This window comes from Mobula hypostoma, chromosome 1 (assembly GCF_963921235.1).
Source record: "Mobula hypostoma chromosome 1, sMobHyp1.1, whole genome shotgun sequence".
NCBI lineage: Eukaryota > Metazoa > Chordata > Chondrichthyes > Myliobatiformes > Myliobatidae > Mobula > Mobula hypostoma.
In genome coordinates, this window is record NC_086097.1 from 123799629 (window position 1) to 123825252 (window position 25624).

Here is a 25624-nt window from a genome sequence, read left to right on the forward strand (position 1 = left end):
TACTGATACATCTGACTTTAACATCTCTGTGTTGGTCAGGGCGCTACATGTAACCAAAGCAACAACGTTCAACAATTAAAAAGAAAAGAGAATTACAGGTTTCCCCCGCCATCCGAAGGTAGAGTGTTCCTATGAAAGGGTTCGTAAGCCGGAATGTCGTAAAGCGAAGAAGCAATTACCATTTATTTATATGGGAAAATTTTGTGAGCGTTCGCAGACCCAAAAATAACCTACCAAATCATGCCAAATAACACATAAAACCTAAAATAACAGTAACATATAGTAAAAACAGGAATGATATGATAAATACACAGCTCATATAAAGTAAAAATACTTCTCTGCAACGATTGCCTGCACAGATCTCCATAGCGAAAATCTCACGCAAGCACCGTTGGCAGAAAATCTCACGCAAGCGCTGTTGGCAAAAACACTCTCTCCAGTAACCTTTAAGCTATGAAGCTGCCAAATCATACCAAATAACACGTAAAAATGCACAGCTTATATAAAGTAGAAATAATGTATGTACAGTGTAGTATCACTTACGGGAGTCGGGAAGACAGCGAGCACATTCATGATGGTGTGTTAGACTGAGTCGTCGCAGGGTGGGGTGGTGCAGAGGCCCCCACCCTCCGGGCAGCGACCCGATACTGGTCCGCGAAGAATGCAGCATGCAGCAGTAGCCGGGAGGCACACAGCACATCTTTAAGAAAAAAGCCGAAATAAACACGCTAATTAATTAGGTGCTGCCCGGCACGTAAATGTCAGCCTGGATCAGAGGCGATTGCCGATTGCATCGCCTCTGATCTGGGCCGACAATTACGTGCTGGGCAGCATCTAATTAATTAGTATGTTTATTTCGGCTTTTTTCTTAAAGATGTGCTGTGTGCCTCCCGGCTACCGCTGCATTCTCCGCGAATCGGTATCTGTCTGTGGCCTGAGGGTTGGGATGGTGGGACACTGGGGTGTCATCTGTTTTCATTAGGGCAGGCAGCTCATCTTCTCCTATGACTGCCCGCCTCGATGTCGAAGATCGAGGTTCGTCATCTGCTGTGGCTGATGTGGAAGGCTTGCTTGACTGCTGAGCCTCGCGCATTTTTCTATCATACAGTTCTTTGTATGCACTCAAACCATCCCGCAAATATCCCCTAAACCTACGTACCCTTTCAAAATTAAAGTCGTACTTTATCATTGCAGCGAAAATCTCACGCAGTTGCTTCACTTTCGCTACTGCATTCAGTTTTGATTGTTATCCTTTCCTCTTCCAATTGCATCAGCTCTTCATCTATCAGTTCTTGGTCATAGGATGCCAAAACCTCTTCAACATCATCTTCGTCAGCTTCCACAAGCCAAACTCACTTTATCCTTACTTTGTTCACCGTGATCGAAACGCTTAATTATGTCTAGTTTTACGCTGAGTGTAACACCCTTACGAGCTCTTTCAGGCTTTTCCAACACCTTAGAACTCATCTTGCTAACGGCTGCTCACAGGCACATGTTTAAGCAATGCCGGTGAGAATGCCGTTCGGAATCTGGGGGAGAGCGGCTGCTCGGGGCACGCGCTGATTTTTTTTCGTAACAGTGAAAACACCTTCTGTTAGTGAAAACAGGGAACTAATGTAGGTCTTTCGTAACAGTGAGGTTTCGTAAAGCGAACGTTCGAAAAGCGGGGGACACCTGTATATAAAAAATAAACTGAGGTTGAAGTATAGATACGGAATAAAATGTGCATAAATATTGTCATGTATTTATAATGTATTATAAAAAGTGGTTTATGGTGTTTACAGTGCAGTGACTGAGGTAATAGATGGAGGTGGGGGGTGGGGTACCTAGAATGGATAGTGAGATTTGCTGCCTGAGGGAAGATGCTTTTAAGATGGTGTGAAGTTTTTGTGTAATATCCCTATACTGTAGTGCTGTCCAGAAGGGAGCATTTGAAAAAGGGTGGATAATGTCCACAATGATAAATGCTGTCTGCATCTTTGTCTGGGATAGATACAACTCCTGCAGTGATGATAGTCTGTAGCTTTTCTGCTGACCTGATAGTCTGCTGTTGTTTTGACATATTCTGAGATGCTACTGCACCAAACAATACTGTGGTGACTGATTCCACAGCCCTTGTAAATTTTACCTTAACTGGTCCTGCAAGAGCCAGATATCCTGGTTTGAGGCACTCCTTTATCTCTTGCATTTTTGTTTTCTACCACCTTTACTTCAACAACACTATCCCCCCCCACCCACCTGGCCATGATAATACTCTTTGTTATCCTTGTGGTAGCTCTGTTATTAGTGCCAAATCAAAAAGAGGCTAAAATGAGTCACCTGCAATTATCTCACAGCAGCGGCTACCAGGTGCACTTTGAATCTGACCATTCAGCTTGCATCATTACTCCACAGCTCATAAGAGAAACTGTTCAGATTCGTCAGAGTCCAACCTCCATCTCATTGATTTTGGTTTTTCAGTGAACCGATAATACACATTAGAATTGAACTGATCCTTGAGAATGTCTCTTCCTCATGGGACACATAAATACTGAGTGATCTTCACTTTTATTCCGTGTTTCACTATATCAGAAATTTTAGCACCATATCATAGACAAACTTGTGTTTCAGTTCACCAGTAATGCACGTTAGAATTGGGTTGATCCTTGAGAATGTCAGCAACGGTTCTCTTCCTTATGGGATGCATGAATAATGAGTGATCTTCCTTTTTATCCCTGTTTCACTATCTCAGAATTTGTAGCACCATATTATGTACAAATTTTGTCCAAATCTATATTTGGATTAATGTATAGATGGGGTCTCACCAAGTCTCTTAACAAATTAATAGAAGTTTTATGAAGTTATATGAGAGAGCAGTTTATTGCTAACAGGGCCACCAGAAACTTGGGCCTGTTTCAACCCTTCCCATGTCGATAATTCATTAGACAATATACAGAATATATATTTTCCTTCTGGAAAGCACTATAGAGCTATTAAAACAAACGTGATACTATCTTAAAAGTTTCTTCCCCTAGCTGTTAATCTAATCAACCATCCTAGTTTACCCCAACCACCCTCCTTTATCTATTACCCCCTCACTGCAATGCACTGTAAACACTTTAAACCACTTTTCATAATTTCACATTGTAAATGCATGCTGGTATTTATGTAGATTTTATTCCACATCTGTATTTTGACCTCTAACTTTATTTTTTTGGTAATTCTTTATTCTTTATAATTGTTGAATGTTGTTGTTTTTGTTGGATGCTGTGCCCTGACCAACCCACCACAGCAAATTCCTATTACGTGTAAATGTATACAGTGAATAAAGTTGATCCTTGATTAATGTAATTAGAAGGCTGCTCCTACTTCTGCTCTTAACAAATAGTTACAATCGCTAACAGTTGCAATACGGCTGTCATACACTCCTATCACGTGGCATTACCTGCCTTGTCCCATAAGGATCAATCCCTCGTCCTGTACTTTTCATCACATACATGGTTCTATTGGTCATGGGTGATGTTGTCAGGTATACAAACAAGCTCTAACTTTTCACTTCCTTCCACTTTCTCCATATTGTTGGACCTTCCATCATTACATGACATAAAAAGCTTGTTATGAAAAGTATATTATTAAATTAATAAATGCTTCCCCTTGTTACATTATATAACAAAGTTGATGAAAATGTCAGGTTTTTGAGCCCAGTTCCAGATGCCGAAGCAATGTCCAGCATCATTCTTTTCCACAGAGCGACTTCTGCAGAGTCTGAACAAGGCTCTGCTTATGCTGGAGAGATGCAAGAATGGAGGGGGTGGTCTCAAATTCTCCAAAAGAGCTGTCACTTTCCATGAGTCACACCTTTGCTGCTGTCAAAGAACAATCTGCATACTCGTGGTAATTCTCTACGCATACAGGATGCTGTCCTTTGACATTTTGCGATTCTTTCCTCATTTAAATTCCTGTTCAGTGTACTCTGTACCCTTACTACTAATTCCATCAGTCTCCCTTGCCATGGTCATGGACTGACCTACACTGTTTAGAGCTTAGTAATTTCAAAGTCAAAGTAACTTTATTATCTAAGTACATATTTGTCATCATATATTAGGTTGAGATTCATTTTCTTGCAGGAATTTACAGGAAGATAAAGAAATACAATATAATTTATTAAGTACTATACATAAACTAAGACTGACAAACAACCAATGTGCAAAAGAATACAAACCATGCAAATAATAAAAAATAGTAAATAAATAATACTGTGAGCATGAGTTGTAAAATAATTGAAAGCGGCTGTGGGTTGTCTAATCAGTTCAGAGTGAGGTGGATAAAGTTACCTATGCCAGTTCAGGAGTCTGATGGTTGTGGGGCAATAACTGTTCCTGTACCTGGTGTGTGGAACTTAAGGCTCCTGTACCTGTGCCCCATGGTAGTAGTGAGACGAGAGCTTGGCCTGGATGATGGGGGTCCTTGATGACGGATACTGTTTTCTTATGGCAGCACTCCATGTAGATGTGGTCAATGATGGGGAGAGCTTTGCCTGTGGTGGGCTGAGCTGTATCTACCATTTTTTGTAGACTGGGCATTGGTGTTTTCATGCCAGGCGGTGATGGGATATCTCCACTGTGCATCTATAGAAGTTTGTCAAAGTTTTAATTGGTATACCAAATCTATGCAAGAAAGTAGAGTTGCTGCCATACCACCTTTGTGATGGCACTTAAGTGCTGGTCCCAGGAGAGATCCTTTGATATGATATGCTAAAGATTCACTCAGACATTGCCACCACAGTCTAAAATTCAACAATGTCAGCTTGTCACCTTTGTATCTATTGTTTTAATGCTCTTCCAGTCAATTATTCACTCTCTCTAAACTTAAGCTTATCCAAATCTTCCCTGTATACTTTCCTTCTGTATGTAGTGACCAACATTAATATCTAGTCATCTGCAGACTCAGATTTAAAATGTTAGCCCATATCTTTCTATCTCAGTGGTATCCTCATATCCTAAATAACACACAGATGCTATTAATTGGTGGTGGGGGAAATGGCATGGTAGTGTAGTACACAAAAGGTTTACAGCACCAGTGATCACCTATCAGAGTTCAATTCCACCTTGGTCTCTAAGGAGTTTGTACATTTTCCCCGTGACCATGTGGGTCTTCTCTGGGTGCTCCATTTTCCTCCCACAGTCCAAAGGCATCCAGTTTGGGTTAGAGAGTTGTGGGCCCATGATGACATTGACGGGCTTCACCCAGCACAATCCTCAGACCGTGTTGGTTGTTGATGCGCTTCACTGTCTCTTTCGATGTTTCAATGTACATGTGACAAATAAAGCCAATTCATAAATGAACTCCCCATATCTCTTACCACTCTTCCTTATATATATATGTTGCTGATACATACTCACCTCCATTTCCTATCTGCTTCCTTCTTACCTGTTCAGATATAGTACATATCTTCTCAGAGAAACATCACCTTGTCCTGGTGGAGAAGATTATGAGTTCCTGAGAGCAATGCTATATGGAGCTTATCTCCTGGTGGGGTCACCCATAGTGGTAAGGTCAAGGCTGAGGTTCCAGACAAAGAGCAATGCGACCAAGTACTCAACCTTGGAGCTGGCGGAAGATGATGACACGTCACGAAGGCAGTGAAGGTGGAGGAAGGCTGCAGTAGTGAATGGTCTCCAGTCAGCTTGCATTCTATGCCACTGGACGCTGACCCTGAACTGCCAAGGACTATGTAGTGGCATCAGCCACTCCACATTAAACAAAGTCACGCACAATCCATTAAGGGAACAACCTCTTTCAAGAACATCAAACTTGACTCGAGTATTGTACATGTAATTAAAATAGATTCAGTTATTCCTCAAAGAAGCTCCTTCTAGTTTGATAATTTATATAAAATTCTGCATATTCCAGTTAACTAATTAACTATTCCAGTTAACAGTTATTCTAGGTAACTAATCAGTAAACTGCAAGACCTGAGCCTCAATACCTCCTTGTCCAAATAGATCTAGATTTCCTTTCTTGTACGCCCTAGTCAGTTCACATGGGCAAAGGCGTCTCCTCCACAGTCTCCCACAGCACAGGAGCATCACAGGGATGTGTGCTTAGCACCCTACTCTACTTGCTTTACACCTATGACTGTGTGGCTAACTCCAACACCGTATAAAAGTTTGCTGATGACACCACTGCTGTGGGCTGTATCAAAGTTAGTGACGAATCAGCTTACAAAAAGGAGATGGAAAATTTGGCTGAGTGGTGTAATGACAACAATCTCTCACTCGATATCAGTAGGACCAAGGGACTGATCGTAGACTTCTGTAGAGGTAAACCAGAGGTCCATTAGCCAGTACTCATTGTGGGATCAGAGGTGGAGAGAGTCAGTAATTTTAAATTCCTGGGTGTCACGATCTCAGGGGACCTGACTTGGACCCATCATATAAATATTATTGTGAAGAAAGCACAGCAGTGCCTGTACTTTCTCAGGAGTCTGCGGAGATATGGCACGTCATCAGAAACCTTGGCAAATTTCTGTAGTTGTGTGTGGAAAGTGTGCTGACTGGCAGCACTGCAATGCCTTTGAGCAGAAAACCCTACAAAAACTAGTAGGTTCTGTCCAGTACATCGGGGATAAAACACCCCCAACCTTCGAGCATATCTATATATAACATTGCGGTAGAAAAGCAACATCCATCATCGAAGATCCTTACCACACAGGTCATGCTCTATTCTCGCTTCTGCCGGGTAGAAGGCACAAGTGCCTCAGGACTTGTACCACCAGGTTCAGGAACAGTTACTACCCCTCAACCAATGGTCTCACTTTAAGAACTCTTTATCTTGTTATTTCATGCTTGTTATTTATTGCTATTTATTTATATCTGCATTTACACAGTTTGTTGTCCATTGGTCCTGTTTACAGTCACTGTTGACTGTTGCTAAGTATCCCTGCAGAAGAATCTCAGGATTGTATGTGGTGACGTGTATACACTCTGATAATAAATTTACTTGAACTAGAACTTAACTGTTCAAGTCATTTTACCTGTGGTATGCAGTGCAGAGCAAACTGTAGTACACCAGCCTTTAGTGAAATTGGCAACTCATTTTCATTATTTTCTTGTTTTCCAGACTAAAGGACATTACCCATGGTGTTGCTACTGGTTACAGGGAACAGTTTCACAGGTTGGTTGATAAATGCTTTGCATATGTAGAAAACTGAAAAGGACACCAAGCTTGAGAGTGGAAATATTGAATCAAATGCCGGCTGAAATTTAATATAGCAAATATAATCTGATGCATTTTGGGAAGTAGAATGAGTGATGACATAAGCAATGTAAGACAATATGTCATCGGAGCAGAATTAAACCATTTGGCCCATCGAATATGCTCTGCTATTCCATCATGACTGATTCATTATCCTTTTCAATTCCATTCTCCTGCCTTCTCCCCTTAACTATTTACACTCTTACTAAACAAGATCCTACCAACCTCCACTTTAAATAGATCTAATGACTTGACCTCCACAGCCATCTGTGACAACAGATTCACAACCCTCTGGCGGAAGAAATTCCTCATCATCTCTGTTCTGAAGTGAAGTCTTGTATATTGAGGCTATGCCCCCTGATTTTAGATTCCCCCACCATAGGAAGCACCTTCTCTTTATTCACTCTATCTTGGCCTTTCAATATTCGATAGGGTTCAGTGAGATCACCTAAACTCCAATAAGTACAGGTCCAGAGCCATCAAACCCTCCTCTTACATTAACCTTTTCATTCCCGAGATCATTCTCCTGAACCTCCTCTGGATCCTTTCCAATGCCAGTATATACTTTCTTAAGTAAGTTTGACCAATGCCTTATAAAGCCTCAGCATTACATCCTGGCTTTTGTATTCTAGTGCTCTTGAAGTAAATGCTAAAGTTGCATTTGCTGTCCTTATTACTGACTTAACCTTGCAAGTTAACCTGAAAGGACTTCAATTATATGCTTAGAGGGGAGAAAATAGGGTTATTCTTTAGAATGCAAAGTACTAGATGGAGAATTCAGATTTATAAAGAATTTTGATGCAAGTTCATGAGGAGAAAATTATTGTATTCCAAATAACTTTGTAACCAGTGAACACAAGTTTAAAATAAATAGCACAAAAAACTGAAAGCTTTTTATATGGTGACAGGTATTCTGGAATGAATGACATGAAAAATCTATTACTGACTTTCAAAAGAGAATAGTATATATTCTTGGGAATGGAAGTTAAGTGAGTTCTGGAGAGAGTATTTGAGGGGATAGTATATATTCTTGGAAATGGAAGTTAAGTGAGTTTTGGAGAGAGTATTTGAGGGGGTAGTTCTTTCAAATAATTGGCATGAAAGGCTGAATATATTGAATAATTCTGATTCAATGAACACTGGAACCTAATGAAATTTTAATTTCATTTATGGTGGTAGTATACATGTACTTGTTTCTATTTAAAAATCCTGGCACTGAACTCCATTTCCTCTGGAGATTAGATATAATTAATATTCATTCATTCGGACTACAGAGATATTCAGTTGTGCTGCCATCAATCTCTGTGAATCTGGTTTTAAAAAAATTGAGCAAGTAAGCAATAATACTGACTGAGGTGGGCTTGCCTTATGGTTTCTCCATTTAATACAATCTTTGTGGCCTGTTGGCCAAGGTCGACCATGGATGTTGCATCCAAGCTGAAGTTTGTACTCAAGCCAGTATGCAAGTCAGGCAGTACGATATGGAGAGCGAGCTGTTGCTCATGGAGCAGGCTCCCCCTCTCCATGCAGCTGATGAATCCATAGGAACACAGACACCAATAGAGTTTGGCACCAGCAACGTCGCGTGAGTTGCCTGTCAGCTTTCAACTCAACATAGGACTGCCTTGAGGACTCCAGCTCCAGATTTCCCATCTGGGTTTACTCTGAAAGCTTTTTGAGAGGGGTATAGCTGCAAGGCTGCAGAGATTTGAGATCAAAGTTTTCCTTCTAGATGCACTGCCAACCACGGCTGACGAGCCCCATCTGTCTGGTGACTGGTCTTAAGGTGCCAGTAACCTGTCTTTACCCCTTCCCTCTCTGTAGAAATGGTTTTGTTGGGCTTTGCTAAGCCACACATAAAGGCCAGGAGCTGGACCTGGTTGGCAGAGGCTATCTGAAGATGTACACCATTGAGAGCATTTAATATGTAGTGGGAGCTTGTCCCGACTACAGTGCTGGCTATGACAACCTTGAGGAACCGTGTAGATTAGTTAGACAAAGTGCAATAAGGTTATAATACAGTGTAAATGCTAAAGCACTAGAAAACTCACAGCAACCATGTCTGCCTTCCCTACAACCATTCACATGTTTTGGTTTATGTGTGAAACCCAGCACTTGGATAGATACAAAAGCTCTTCCTTGGAAATAATTATGAAGAGATGCAGAGTGACTGCCTTGGAGTTCTGGTCAAAAATTGGCCGTAATTAATGATACGAAAAATTATCACATTGTTCGTTGCACATTGTGGAATAAAATTTCTGCTTGCTTTCCTACATTATATCAATGACAGCATGTCAAAGTACTTTTCTGGCATCTGGAGGAAACCCACACATTCACTGGGAAAATGTATAAACTCCTTACACACAACAGCAGGAATTGAACACCAATCTTCTAATCGATGTTGCTGTGAAGTATTACGCTAACCACTATGCTACCGTACCAATTAAATGAATAGTGTATGAGCAGGCAAGGCCTTAATTACTTTAACTAGAAGACAGTTTTCCCTTTGACAGTACAACTCCCTATCAGTTTGTTTCCATTGGAGAAAACTCATCTACATCACCCTCACTGCTAAAATAAGAAACATTTCTTGAAATATAATGAGGTATCTCTAAATCTATTTCCATTAAACATTTAACTGAAATGTATTAACAGGGATTTCCAGTTTGGGTATGTGGATGGAGCTGATTACATCAACAGTGTCATTATGGAGTAAGTGTTATGTTCTTTAAACATCTCAAAGTGATATTTGTGAAATTTTAAAAAGTGATGACATTTTTCACATAGTTACACGTTTTAAATTTCAGTTCGTGTTTTCAACAGAAGTTTCTGTATCTGAAATTTATTGTTGATTGTTGTCTGAGACTTTGTAGTTGTAACTTGAGTGAACCAAGAGAGTGAATCATTTTTAAAAAAGTACTCATTTTGATCAGTACATGAAGTAATGTACCAGTACCTCCAAGTCTTATTGTCAAACTCTCGAAAAGAAAAGGAATTTTAATTTTGTTTAATGTGAATAAAATTACAACTAGTTCACCTTTCAATCCTTGGATTTGTTGCAGCTGGGATCAATTGTTTTTCAATCCATATGTGGAGGAAGAGAAGATTTTACAGAGAGAGGGAGAGAAAGAAAGTGGCTCTTTGACTATATAGAAGAAATGCAGAAATACCAAAGTAGTAGCAACTGAGAAAAATACAATACTAAAACTAGAGATTATGACAACAATGAGTGACAGCAAGAGAGGAAAAAAGATACCAAATGTTTCTCTTTAGATGAGTTTAAAATACCACAGCTTTTTGGGGGATGAGTGGAGGGGGTGTGGTTTATATGCAGGGACTGGTAATGCATTGTGAATAGGGTACTGAGGAAAAAAAATAATTTTTTTTCAGTTTCCAATAATTTATATTTTGGAAGGGTTTATATTTGTGGAAAATGTTATAATCCTACTATAAAGAGGAATAGCTTTTAACGTGCATATGTTGTGATGACCTGAGGAATAGAGACTATTGTTGAATCTTAAGAGAGTCTACATGAAGTTCATGTTGCAAATTTACACTGAGAATACTGTCTGCCTCTCCCCTCTTGAAGAGTATTTAACCGCTTCATTAACAAAGTCAAATTAAATTTTAGTGTCAGAAGGTTATTTTGCAATTGTATAATCGGGCCCTGCCCTCACATGCATATACTGTATGGTTTTAGTGGTATCGCTGGGTAGCAATCGGGAAACAACAATAATGGGTTTTTTTCCTAAATCCACCTTAGGAACTGATTCCACAACCTATAGATTCACTTCCAAGGACTCTACAACGCATGTTCTCAGTATTAATTTTTTATTTGTGCCGTTTATTTAGCTGATTGGTTGCTTGTCAGTCTTTGTGTGTAGTTTTTATTGAAGCCGTTGTATTTCACTGCTCTACTGTGATTTGCTGCAAGATAGTGATTCTCAAGATAGTATATGGTGACATAAACATATTTTAATAATAAATTTACGTTGAACTCCATACTCCATACCCCAAAAATGCCGGCATTAAGAATAACATCTTTCATACTGGTCAGGTTAATAACATGCCAACTTGGACCTTCCTATCTTAGCTGATTTGGTGCATTACTGAAATGTTTCTAATTACCTTTATTTAGATTAGATTAGTTTGCTTTGTTTTGTTCATAACATCAATTTCCACAACAGTTCTGTAAACTTTTTACAAAGATTGCCCTCAGTAGTGTGTGCAGGAACCTAAATTGAACCATTTTGGAATGATTAAATTAGATTAGATTAGCTTGGTCACATGTACATTAAAACATAGAGTGAAATGCTTCATTTTGTATCTGTTCGCCCTCTTCTTTCCCATGCTGATTTAAAATCTGGCTTTAGCAAGAACTAGTCTATTTTTAATATGGAATGCTATTTAAATATGTAAATTTTATTATCAAAGTACATATATGTCCCCACATGCAACCCTGAAATTCATTTTCTTGTAGGAATGCACAGCATATCTATAAAATAGTAACTGTAACAGGATCAATGAAAGTTTTAACCAGAGCGCAGAAGACAACAAACTATGCACATGCAAGTATAAATAAGTAGCAATAAATAATGAGATAAGGAGTCCTTGAAAGTGAGATCATTGGTTATGGAAACATTTCAATGATGGGGCAAGAAAATTTAAGTGTAGTTATCCCCTCTTATTGAAGAGCCTGATGGCTGAGGGCGAGTGAGAAAGACAGACCATAAGACATAGAAGCAGAATTAGGCCATCTGATCATGGCTGATCGTTTTTTTTAATCTCCTCCGCAACTCTAGTTCCCAGCCTTCTCCCTGTAACCTTTAATGCCACGTCCATCAAGAACCTATCAATCTCTGCCTTAAATACACCCAAGAATCTGGCCTCCACAGCTCCATCGGGCAACAAATTCCTCAAATACACCATCCTTTGGCTAAAGAAATTTCTCAGCATTTGTTTTGAAAGGGCACTCCTCTATCCTGAGGCTGTGCCCTCTTGTCCTCGACTCTCCCACCATGGGAAACATCCTTTCCACATCTGCTCTGTCTAGGCCTTTCAACATTCAAAAGGTTTCAATGAGATCCCCCCCTCATCCATCCTTCTGAATTCCAGCGAGTGCAGACCCAGAGCCATCAAATGTTCCTCGTATGATAACCCATTCATTCCTGGAATCATCCTTGTGAACCTCCTCTGGACCCTTTCCAATGCCAGCACATCTTTTCTAAGATGAAGGGGTGCAAAACTGTTCACAATACTCAAGGTGAGGCCTCACCAGTGCCTTATAAAGCCTCAGCATCACATGCTTGCTCTTGTATTCTGGACCTCTTGAAATGAATGCTAACATGGCATTTGCCTTCCTCACCACCGACTCAACCTGCAAGTTAACCTTCAGGGTGTTCTGCACAAGGACTCCCAAGTCCCTCTGCATCTCAGATTCTTGGATTTCCTCACATTTAGAAAATAGTCTGCACATTTATTTCTGCTACCAAAGTGTATGACCATGCATTGTCCAAATTGTATTTCATTTTCCACTTTTTTGCTGATTCTCCTAATCTGTCTAAGTCCTTTTGCATTCTAACTGTTTCCTCAACACTACCTGCCCCTCCACCAATCTTCGTATCATTTGCAAACATAGCAACAAAGTCATCTATTCCATCATCTAAATCATTTATATACAACATAAAAAGAAGTGGTCCCAACACCGACCCCTGTAGAACACCAGTGCTCACTGGCAGCCAACCAGAAAAGGATCCTTTTATTCCCACTTGTTGCCTCCTACCAATCAGCCAATGCTCTAACCATGTTAGTACCTTTCCTGTAATACCATGGGCTCTTGGTAAGCAGCCTCACATGTAGCACCTTGTCAAAGGCCTTCTGAAAGTCCAAATGTACAACATCCACTGCATCTCCTTTATCTATCCTACTTGTAATCTTCTCAAAGAATTTCAACAGGTTCGTCAGGCAGGATTTTCCCTGAAGGAAACCATGCTGACTTTGTACTATCTTGTCCCGTGTCCCCAAGTACTCCATCACCTCATCCTTAACAATTGATTCTAACATCTTCCCAACCACTGAGGTCAGGCTAACTGGTCTATAATTTCCTTTCTGCTGCTTTCCTCCTTTCTTAAAGAGTGGAGTGACATTTGCAATTTTCCAGTTCTCTGGCACCATGCCAGAGTCCAATGATTTTTGAAAGACCACAATCTCTAAACCTACCTTTCAGAACCCTAGGGTGCAGTTCCTCTGGTCCAGGTGACTTGTGTACCTTTAGGTCCTTCAGCTTTTTGAGCACCTTCTCTCTTGTAACAGTAACTGCATCCAGTTATCTTCCTTCACACACTACAACATCAGGCATACTGCTAGTGTCTTCCACAGTGAAAATTGACACAAAATAATCATTTAGTTCATCAGCCATCCCCTTGTCCCCTGTTATTATTTCTCCTGCCTCGTTTTATAGTGGTCCTATATCCACTCTCATTTCTCTTTGATTTTTAAGATATTTGAAAAAACTTTTACTATCCACTTTGATATTATTTGCTAGCTTGCTTTCATATTTCATCTTTTCCCTTCGAATGATTTTTTAGTTGCTGTCTGTAGATTTTTAAAAACTACTCAATCCTCTATCGTCCCACTAATTTTTGCTTTGTTACATGCCCTTTCTTTTGCTTTTACAATATCTTTGACTTCCCTTTGTCAGCCATGGTTGTACTATTTTACCATTTGAGTAGTTCTTCATTTTCAGAATATACCTTTCCTGTACCTTCCCCATTTTTCCCAGAAATGCACACTATTGCTGCTCTGCTGACATCCCTGCCAGCAGCTCCTTCTAATTTACTTTGGCCAACTCCTCTCTCATACCACTGTAATTCCCCTTACTCCACTGAAATACTGCTACATCAGACTTTACTTTCTTCCTGTCAAATTTCAAGTTGAACACAATTATATTGTGATCACTGGTTCCTAAGGGTTCTTTTACCTTAAGCTCCCTAACTGCCTTCAGTTCATTACATAACACCCAGTCCAGTATAGCTGATCCCCTAGTAGGCTCAACGACAAACTGCTCTGAAAAGCCATCTCTTAGACATTCAACAAACTCACGCTCTTGAGATCCATTATCAACCTGATTTTCCCAATCGACCTGCATGTTAAAATCTCCCATGACTACGATAACATTGCCCTTTTGACTCACCTTTTCTATTTCCTGGTGTAATCTATGGTCCACATCCCAGCTGCTGCTGGGAGGCCTGTATATAACTGCCATCAGGGTCTTTTTACCCTTGCAGTTTCTTAACTCAACCCATAAGGATTCAACATCTTCCAATCCTATGTCACATCTTTCTACTGATTTGATGCCATTCGTTACCAGTAGAGCCAAACCACCCCATCTGCCTATCTTCCTATCCCTCCAATATAACGTGTAACCTTGGACATTCAGCTCCCAGCTACAACCATCCTTCAGCCATGATTCATTGATGGCCACAGCATCATACCTGGCAATCCATAATATTGTAAGAAGATCATCCGCCTTATTTCTTATACTGCGCGCATTTAGATACAACACCTTGAGTACCGTATTTGCTGTCCTTTCTGATTCTGCATCCCTAATGATTTGATACTCTGCCTGTTGGCTGCAACTAAGTCCCATCACCTCCCTGCCCTTCCTGACAGTCTGACTGCACGCTATCTTTATTTTTTTTACCATCCGTCCTATCCTGAGTCCCTTCGCTCCAGATCCCAACCCTTGCCAAGTTAGTTTAAACCCTCCCCAACAGCTCTTAACAAACCTGCCCTCGAGAATATTGGTCCCCCCTCAGGTTCAGGTGCAACCCGTCACTTTTGAACAAGTCTCCCCCAGAAGAGATCCCAATTATCCAAGAACCTGAAGCCCTGCCCCCTGCACCAACTTCTCAGACACGCATTTATCTACCAAATCATCCTGTCTCTACCCTCACTGGCGTGTGGCACAGGCAGCAATCCAGAAATTACTACCCGCAAGGTCCTGTTTCTCAGCTTTCTACCTAGCTCTCTAAATTCTCTTTTCAGGACCTTATTGGTTTTCCTTCCTATGTCACTGGTACCAACATGTACCAAGACATCTGGCTGCTCCCCCTCCTTCTCCAAAATGTAGTGGACACGATCCGAGACATCCCTGATCCTGGCACCTGGGAGGCAACATACCATCCGGGTGTTGTGTTCACATTCACAGAATCTCCTGTCTGATCCCCTCACTATCGAGTCCCCTATCACTACCACTCCTTTCTTCTCTCTCTTTCCCTGCTGCACCACAGACTCATGGTCGCCGTGGCATTCTCCTGGGAGGTCTTTCCCCACAAAAGTATCCAGTATACTTGTTTTGAGGGGAATGGCCACAGAGGTGCTCTGCTCTAACTGCCTGTTTCTATTTCTCCTGTTAGTCACCCAGCTACTCGCCTCCTGCGACTTCGAGGTGACTACGTCCCTGTAACTTTGATCCTCGTTCTCCCGTACAGGCCAAAGGTCGTCCATTTGCTGCTCCAGATCCCTAACACGGTCTTCAAGGAGCTGCAGCCGGATGCACTTCACACAGATGTAGTTTCCCTGGGAGACTCTGAGACTCCTGGTTTTCCAACATCCAGCACAAAGAGCACACCACAGCCATTTAAATGGTACATAAGAGAGGGGGGAAAAAAAACAAGAAGGAAATCTCAACAGACGCTTTACACAGATCTGAAGCCTCCTTTGAGCCAAAACCTGTCGATTTTACTCCTGACAATGGCCGCTCCACTTATCCCTTCTGTACTTTTATTTAGTTTGTAGAGCTCTGTTGACGCCACTGATACGCCACATACAATGGACAAACACCCTTAAAGCTCCCTTTTTACATAACAGCTGCCGGCCGACCTGTACAGTAACTGTTCTTGAAGCTGGTGGTGCAAGTCCTGAGACTCTTGTCTCTTCCACCTGATGGCAGCAGTGAGAAAAGAACATGCCCTGTGTGGTGGGGATCTCTGATGATGGATGTGCTTTCCTACGACAGCGTTTCATGTAGATGTGCTCAATGCTTGGGAGGGCTCTGATCACTATATAAGTAATTACAGTTGTTACCACTAAGTGGAACTATGTATTATTCATATATGTTTATTGCTGGTTATACTGACTATCCTTTAAGAATACCCTGAATAGAAATGCAAAGCAGATTTTTGAGATTATTGTTTTGTATTATCCCTTACTATTTGCTTGAAATTCCTTTGTTTTTCTTTCAGTGAGGTGGTTGTTCCCTCTATGGTTGTTCTGAACACCTCAAACCAACAGTACTTTTTACCAGAAACACCAGTTGGGAGCACTGAGGACCTCATCAAGTTTATTAATAAGATCATGGAAGGATCAGCAGAAGTAGGTTTATCAGTAGTTGGCATTTTTAACAAAAGTCTAATTTTATTTTTGTTTTGATGTTTTCCCTCTCCCACCTCCTGATTCCACTGAACCACAGATTTATTAACCATCGCAGATTATTGAAGAGAATTTATTATTTGGTTCATTAGAGAAGTGTAAGTCTGCTAACAGGAGCATCTAAATGCTGAGAATGATAAGAAAAACTACCTTATGAAAGTTCAAATTTAGCCATTTTCTTTGAGGAGGACATCAGCAAATTGTCCCAGTTTCAGAAGTAAATCTTAAATTCAAGAGATTCCGCAGATGCTGGAGGAAGTCAGCAGGTCAGGCAGCCTTTAGGGAGAGTAATAAACAGTTGATGTTTCGGGCCAAGTCCCTTCATCAGAACTGGAGAAGAAGGGGAAGAAGTCAGAATAAGAAAGTAGGAGGTGGGGAAGGTGTACGAGCTAGCAAGTGATCGGTGAGACCAGGTGAGGGGGAGGACAGGTGGATGGGGGAGGGGTAATGAAGTGAGAAGCGGGGAGGTGATAGGTGGATAAAAGTAAAAGGCTGAAGAAGAAGGAATCGGTTAGGAGATGAGAATGGACCATGGGAGAAGGGGGAAGCGGGGCACCAGAGAGAGGCGATGGGCAGGTGAGGAGAGGAGAGCCAGAATGGGGAATGGAAAAAGAGAGAACTAAATCTAATTGGCTGTAATAATACAGCTAAATAATAAGTGCACAGGAGCTGCTCCTCATCTGTGAATTCAGCCATTTAGAGAAGCAAGGATGGTACAGTTGCCCCACAGAACACTTATCACTTCAGTCCTGCAAGCTCCAAATGCCATTACTCTGATTCGATTATTGAGTACATTTGGAAATTTGTTGTTAAAATTCTTGACCGTTTCCAGCTCTTAAGTGTAGTTTTGAGTTAGTTTCTTTTGCATTTTTGCTTCCTGTTCAACAGTAAATTCATTTATTCCTTCATTTGATATTCAGGCACAGGGAGGAGACAGTTTGTATCATCGTATTAGAAGACTGTTATATGATGGGAAGTCCACAATATTAGTAAGTATTTGCACATTTTGTTTCATTTGCAATTAAATTTGTAAATCTAGAATTATCATTATTAGCTAGAAATAAAACTAAAAGACTAATTGAGCATTGCATATATTTACAGTTCATTGGGTTAAGATCTTACAAAGCAATTGTTTGGGTCCCATTGCAATTCAAGACAGACCATTTGAAAAATTTCTACTTTACTGTCAAGCTTCCAAACTGCTTCCAACTTTTTCCTTGCTTTGTAGGTTCCTATAGTTTCATTTTTATCCCCCTCTGATTATCATGCCCTTAAAACCTTTTCTGCACTTAAGCTTTTCCAAACTATCCAGGTGTCACTGGTTATATCTTGTTCTCCCATGTAAAACCAACATACTCTCCCATCTTCAGCTTCCTTTTCCCTTCAAGCTGCTTAATTTTGTTGTATGTCAGAGAGCGTCATAGAACACTACAGCAGAGAAACAAGCATTTTGACCCATCCTAGTCTGTGCCAATCTGTTATTCTGCCTAGTCCCATCGATCTGCCTGTACCCAGACCATAGCCCTCCATACCCAACACATCCATGCACCGACCAAAATTTGTCTTAAACATTGAAATTGAAACCACACCATCACTCCTGCTGGCAGCTCATTCCACACACTCACCTTCTGAGTGAAGAAGTTCCCTTCATGTTCACCTTTCATCCTAAAGCCATGACCTCTAGTTCTAGTCTCATCCAACCTCAGGGGAAAATGCCTTTCTGTATTTACCCTATCTATACCCCTTCATAATTTTGTATACCTTTATCAAATGTTCCCTCGTTCTCCTATGCTCCAGAGAATAAAGTCCTAACCTGTTCAATCTTATTGATGTCTTTCTCATAGGTAGGTGACCAGAACTGTATACTCCAAACTAGGCCTCAGCAATGTCTTATACAACTTCAGTGTAACATCTGAACTCCTATACTCAATACTTTGATTTATGAAGTCAAATGTGCTAAAAGCTCTCTTTACGACCCTATCTGCAACCAACTTTGTGAAATTCCCTGCATAAAATAAAAAACTTACTTTATAAATACCATTAAAATTTTCTGTCTGGTGAGTGTGAATTTAGTAATTTAATTTCTTGGCTCTATCTCCCATCGATGACCAATTATACCTCTTCCACTTTCAACATTTTTCTCCACTTTTCTCCATTGTTTCACTTTGGGGCCTCTCATTGGTGTTATTTTTACTTGTCTAGGATTTTTCTGGAATGATTTCTCTTCCCGCTCCCAACATTTTGACTTGCCCACACCACTTCAACATGCAGATGGTTCTCTTTAGCTGCATTATTCATTAACATTAAATTACTTTTTCCACACAGAACCTGAGGACACCCATAATCTACATTTTCTCCACCTTGCACAAACCTCGTACATCTGTCTTGTAAGTCTTGCTTGTCCAAGGCACACACAGACAACGTGCAGGGTGTCCACCTCTGTTACCTGCTTTACCCCTGAATTAGCCCATCTGTTGCTGAAACCTCCTTTTGTTTCTCTGACGCTTCTAGAGTCATTATCATGGTGAATGTTAATTTGTGTAATTAGTACGACAGTCTCGATATGATACTGTGATAGTCGGGGAGTCGAAGACCAGAGGACATAGCATTAGAATACAAGGACATCCATTTAGAACAGAGATGAGGAGAAATTTCATAGAAACATAGAAACATAGAAAATAGGTGCAGGAGTAGGCCATTCGGCCCTTCGAGCCTGCACCGCCATTTATTATGATCATGGCTGATCATCCAACTCAGAACCCAGCCTTCCCTCCATACCCCCTGACCCCTGTAGCCACAAGGGCCATATCTAACTTCCTTTTAAACATAGCTAATGAACTGGCCTCAACAGTTTGCTGTGGCAGAGAATTCCACAGATTCACCACTCTCTGTGTGAAGAAGTTTTTCCTAACCTCGGTCCTAAAAGGCTTCCCCTCTATCCTCAAACTGTGACCCCTCGTTCTAGACCTCCCCAACATCGGAAACAATCTTCCCGCATCTAGCCTGTCCAATCCCTTTAGGATCTTATACGTTTCAATCAGATCCCCCCTCAATCTTCTAAATTCCAACGAGTACAAGCCCAGTTCATCCAGTCTTTCTTCATATGAAAGACCTGCCATCCCAGGAATCAATCTGGTGAACCTTCTTTGTACTCCCTCTATGGCAAAGATGTCTTTCCTCAGATTAGGGGACCAAAACTGCACACAATACTCCAGGTGTGGTCTCACCAAGGCCTTGTACAACTGCAGTAGTACCCCCCTGCTCCTGTACTCGAATCCTCTCGCTATAAATGCCAGCATACCGTTCGCCTTTTTCACCGCCTGCTGTACCTGCATGCCCACTTTCAATGACTGGTGTATAATGACACCCAGGTCTCGTTGCACCTCCCCTTTTCCTAATCGGCCACCATTCAGATAATAATCTGTTTTCCTATTTTTGCCACCAAAGTGGATAACTTCACATTTATCCACATTAAATTGCATCTGCCATGAGTAGCCAAAGAGTGGTGAATCTGTGGAATTCATTGCCACAGATTGCTCTGGTCATGGGGTATATTTAAAGCAGTAGAATTGTTTCGGGGAGAAGGCTGGAGAATGGGGCTGAGAGGGGATGGCAGAGCAGACTTGATGGTCCAAATAACCTAATTCTGCTCCCATGTCTTATGGTAAAACTAAATCTTTAATCTCTCATACAGTTGATAATTTTAAGAAAGTTTGCTAGATAACAACATTCTTTGCCGTGTTTTTTCTGTCTTCTTCACATGAAAAAATAAAAAATACTGATATTGTGTCCTTTTGTGCTTAATTAGTCAGTGTTTAAGGCCTCCCCCCTCCTCGGCTGCTTTCTCTTTGGTCTGCCTCTGGGAGTTATTAGCATCATGTGTTACGGAATCTGGACGGCAGATGGGGAATATGAACCCGAAGAAGGAGAACTACTCCAGAGTGAAGCCATTGAACAGGGAGATGCAGAGCCCCACGACGGAGAAAAGGAGGAAAATGGCAATGAAGATGAAAAGGATGATGCAACTACAGAAAGTTCAGAAGCACTCAAAGATGAAGAACTGGAAGAGAAAAGCATGGTAGAAAAGAAAACAGATTAACATATAGTTTATGAATTCCCATCAGGATTTCAGAATGATTAAGTGTATGTGACATTTGAACATCAGTGAAAAATGTTGGAAATTAAAAGCAAGTGGTGTACTTGCCTTCCAAGATTGACCTGTACTTTTACAGAGACCATCTGGGCCCAAAGAACTTTGAATGATCACATAAATTACATTTTGTTCTTTAGATATAGGTAGTTTTGGTGGAATCCCTGTTATCTGTCATTACAGGGAAGATTTCTGGTTGTTAATACAAATTGGCGGATATCAAGGATTCCCTGCAGCTTGGTCTTCTGACCACAGTATCCAAGGTTCAGGTGCAAAGGCACATGTGGTTAACAACCAAACATTAACAGATCTCACAGTCTAATGATGTTTCAGATGATGGCTTTGACCCACCAAGTAATTAGGAGATGGATAAGAATTCCCTCAGTAGCTTTGAGTTCACACTGAATTTGTCACAAAAGTAAAAGAGATCATATTATGAGTGGATTTACATTGTTCACAGTCATATCAATCTTCTTCTTCCACTTCCTTAATTAAGAATTGGATAATCTAATGAAGAGTATTTTACCTTGTCACATCAGGCAGTTTTTATATTTAGAAGGTAACTGGTTTAAAAATTGTGCAGATGGCACTTTTAGGTCAAGTAAGATCAAAACTTATCTCATTGCAGTTTCTCTTAATTACAAATATTGCCACTTTATCATCTGAACACAAGACTCAAGCGTTTTTTTTAAATGCATGCATGTTGGTTTAAAACGAAATCAAGTCCCCTCAAGTGACCATTTTTTAATGATTAATCTTACACCGTAGCTGCAGTATCTGTAATGTCATAGGAACAATGTGAACAAAGAATGGAAAATAAACTGTGATCATTTTTTAACTTGGTGTTTGATGATTACTTATATAAAATCCAATTATACCACTATAGATGTGCAATGTCCACAAATGAGCAGTTCAGATATAACAAACTGTTGCCATAGGATTTCCAGCAACTGCAGAATCTCTTGTGTTTATGAATTGCTATAGCACATGCTGTTTTGGGTCCCTATCATACCTTTAATGGGAAGTGCACTGCTAATGTTGCAGTAGCTAGGAGTGGACTAGTGTAAGTTGTTGATATTTAAGATTCACATTAAGATGGATCTTTAGCCAATCTTTCCAAACAAAAGCAGGTTTAAGGGTGCTTTAAATCTAACCATGTTGATTATCTGGGATTTACTGTCTCTTATAAAACCTCAAGACCATAGACAGAAGTGCAGATTTAGGCCACACAGCCCATCAAGTCTGCTCTGCCATTCCATCATGTCTGATTTATTTTCTCTCTCAACCCCATTCTCCTGCTGTCTCCCCATAACCTTTGATTCCCTCGCTAATCAAGGACCTTCCAACCACTTTTTTAAAATATACTTAATGACCTGCCCTCCACAGACAACTTTAGCAATGAATATGGGCAATTAAGGAATAAAATTACTGTAGGAAGCCATCAAGAGCCTCACAAAACTGCACCTGAGTATCCAGCTTGTTTCTGCAGGAATATCTACGCATCCTCCTGAGATGTCTAAACTGTGGTGTTATTTGTAGTCCAAACTGTGCCTTGTAAGAGAAGAACCTAAAGTCAGTGCAGTACATATTTTATAAAATGCCTCTGTAAACTAAGAATTGCAGTGCAGACCAGTTTAGTAATGTGCAGGGCTGTAAACTGCATTTGCATAGTGGTGATAGAACCAGCTAAGCCAGTTGGCAGCTACAAATAAAAAGCACTTCCTTCAGAAGATAGTAGAATGTGCTTCTTCTATTAAAGAAAACCTCCAGTCTAATTTACTCTCATCTCTTTGCATCTAACTTATTTTAATTTGCAGTAGCTCAAATAAACCACAGGCTTCTGATGTTTACATTGCATCTCCAGCTAAATGCAAAACTTGTGATTTTTATCTGTTTGCAATGGTTAATTGTGCTACATCCCAAACTTGGTGTAAAGCTACTAATACATTGGTTTTGAATAAATTGGTTTACTGAAATGGGGACCATTTTTTTTTAAAAAGCACCCGTCATTCCCTCCCTTAAGTTAGCCATCTCGTAACTGTTATCTGCAGTAGCCGTTACTAGGAGCTTAGTGCCAGACGGCTGAACTCCAGTCAGCATCGCTCTCGGAATCTCAGGAACTCAGGAGCCTCACTACCAAGACAAGGTGACCATCATAAGAGATAGGGGCAGAATTAGGCCATTCAGCCCGTTGAGTCTGTTCCGCCATTCCATCTCAACCCCATTCTTCTGCCTTCTCACTGTAACCTTTGACGCCTTTACTAATCAAGAACCTGTCAACCTCCTCTTTAAATATACCCAGTGACTTGGCCTCCCACAGCTGGCTCTGGTAATGAATTCCACTAATTCACCACCCTCTAGCTGAAAATTATTAAATTAAAGTTCTTAAACTAGATGGAGAACTGGCCAGGATCCTTAATCCTGTTTGGTGACCAGTGACTTGTCAGCGCTATAAATGTGGAGTAAAACCAGAATCAGGTTGGTATAGGATTTCCTCTCTAATAGTCAGTTGCCTCTCCTGGTCTTAGGTGAGACAACAGAATACTTCTTGTGATAATAAACAGATCGGAGTCAAAGTTCAAAGTGAATTTATGTAGATGTCACCATGTACTACCCTGAGATTCATTTTCTTGCTGACATTCACAGTAAAACAAAGAAAATACAACATAATCAATGAAAAACTGCACACAGATTGACTAACAATCTATATGCAAAGGAAGACAACTGTGCGAAAAAAACAAATAATAATAAACAAATAACTGAGAAAATGAGTTGTTGTGTCCTTGAAAGTGAGTCCATAGCTTCTGAAATCAATCCAGAGTTGAGGTGAGTGAAGTTATCTATGTTGGTTTGGGAGCCTGATGGTTAAATAGTGCTATCTGTTCCTGAACCTAGTGGTGTGGGACCTAAGACTCCTGTACTTCCTCTCTTGTGGCAGTAGCATCCATCATCAAACACCCCATGCTCCAGGTCAGCATCTAAAAAGAGGTTAGATAAAAAAAAGAAACCTATGGAAGTGGGAAAGAAGAGGATAAATTGTACCTTTTACAACAAACTTGAAATGCAGATCTAATATCAATTTGCTAACTGCACTTAAATATAAAAATCTTAGACATTAGTCTTCAAAAAAAGGGATTGTTGATGGTGAAGAACTAAGGTACATTGTGGCTTATATGCACATAAGACATACTGTACGAGCAGAATTAGACCTTCTCCCCGTAACCTTTGAAGCCCTGACTAATCAAGAACCTATCAACCTCCACATTAAGCAAACTCAATGACTTGGCCTCCGCAGCCGCCTGTCGCAATGAATTCCACAGATTCACCAGCCTCTGGTTAAAGAAATTCCTCCTCATTCACGCAACACACACAGAAAGCTGGAGGAACTCAGCAGGTCAGGCTGCATCTATGGAAAAAAATAAACAGTCAGCATTTTGGGTGTGACCCTTCTTCAGGACTGAAGAAGTTCTTGCAGCATTCTGTATGTGTTGCTTTGGGTTTACAGCATCTGCGAACTTCCTTGACGATTCCTCCTCATCTCTGGTTTTCTATTCTGAGGCTCTGATCTCTGGTCCTAGACCTCCCCCTCTACAGAAAACATCATCTCCACGTTCACTCTATCCAGGTCTTTCAATATTCAATGGGATATTGTACATACTTGTTCCTTGTGTTTCATCGTTGCACCAAGCATTGGAATATAAAACCCAGGTGTACTTTACAAATTTTAATGAATTTGTTAGGACTCAGGCAAAAAAATTATCCATTGAAAAATTATCCAGGGTTGTATATGGTGTTATATATGTACTTTGATAATAAAATAAACTTTGAACTTTAAGAGAGAAAGTTATTCCATCAAATGAATGTACCTCTGGATTAGGTTTCAGTAGAATCTGTTGAATTAAGGTCTTCATGTTACTCGTGGTTGTATACCAGACTAATACTGGATAAAGACCAAAAATTGGTTGACAATCATGTTTCTATAATCCCTATTCAAGCACTTTCAACAAATAGATCTGTTCCATAGCTTCCATCCTTTTCTCTCTGGTAAAGATAGTTATCTTATATACCTGCTGCAATGTGAATTACATTAATCTAAGAATAAAAGATTGCAATTATCACTGCCCATTACATACTTGAGAAAATTAATATTAATTTAAAATTTGTAAAATTGTGATGTTCATTTTCATGAGGCAAGAACATTTGTAGTGAGACTGTTTAACTGCTGGTGGTTCTGGGAACAGACAGCCACTTCTTAAATTTACGAAACACCTTTGCCTACTTCTTTGTTTGTTAAGTCTGATTTTTTTTCACACTAAGTTTGTTAATAGAATGCCGATAAGTAACCTAAATAATTTTTTCATTAAAAAGTTACTGTTACAAGTTTACTGTCAAATACCACTTACAGATGTAAGAATTCATTTTTGTTAAGTTGGAATATGCATTTGGCATTTTTTATGAATAAAGTTCAGAAAACTTTTATTTGGTCTTAAGTTTAAAAATTACTAAAATCATCCTATATTTGGCATTATATGGTTTTGAATGTGTGGTGAAACTTGCTGAAGACAACTTTGCTGCTTAACTTTTGACATGCGGAAAGTGAATTAACGTTCTGCATTAACTTAAAGAGGACTTTTTTCTAACTTGCATGCATTTATATTCACTAGATGGCCACTTTATTAGGTACAGGAGTAGAACCCAGGGTGGTCATCCACTTCAAGGTTTGACGCGTTGTGCTTTCAGAGATGATATTCTGCACACCAATGTCATAATGCATGGTTATCTGAGTTATTGTGGCCTTCCTACCAG

General features: G+C 40.3%; 1 protein-coding gene across 1 annotated transcript in view; it reads left to right on the top strand.

Moving 5' to 3' along the window:
• The window catches only part of LOC134350232 (protein disulfide-isomerase TMX3-like), a 161658-nt gene extending 136429 nt beyond the window's left edge, over positions 1 to 25229 (top strand). The window contains exons 12-16 of the mRNA XM_063055243.1: positions 7102 to 7155; positions 9892 to 9948; positions 16482 to 16611; positions 17589 to 17657; positions 20477 to 25229. Of these exons, the coding sequence (XP_062911313.1) occupies positions 7102 to 7155; positions 9892 to 9948; positions 16482 to 16611; positions 17589 to 17657; positions 20477 to 20767 (601 nt within the window). The 3' untranslated portion in view covers positions 20768 to 25229. The remainder of the gene's footprint in view (positions 1 to 7101; positions 7156 to 9891; positions 9949 to 16481; positions 16612 to 17588; positions 17658 to 20476) is intronic.
• The last annotated feature ends 395 nt before the right edge of the window (positions 25230 to 25624 follow it).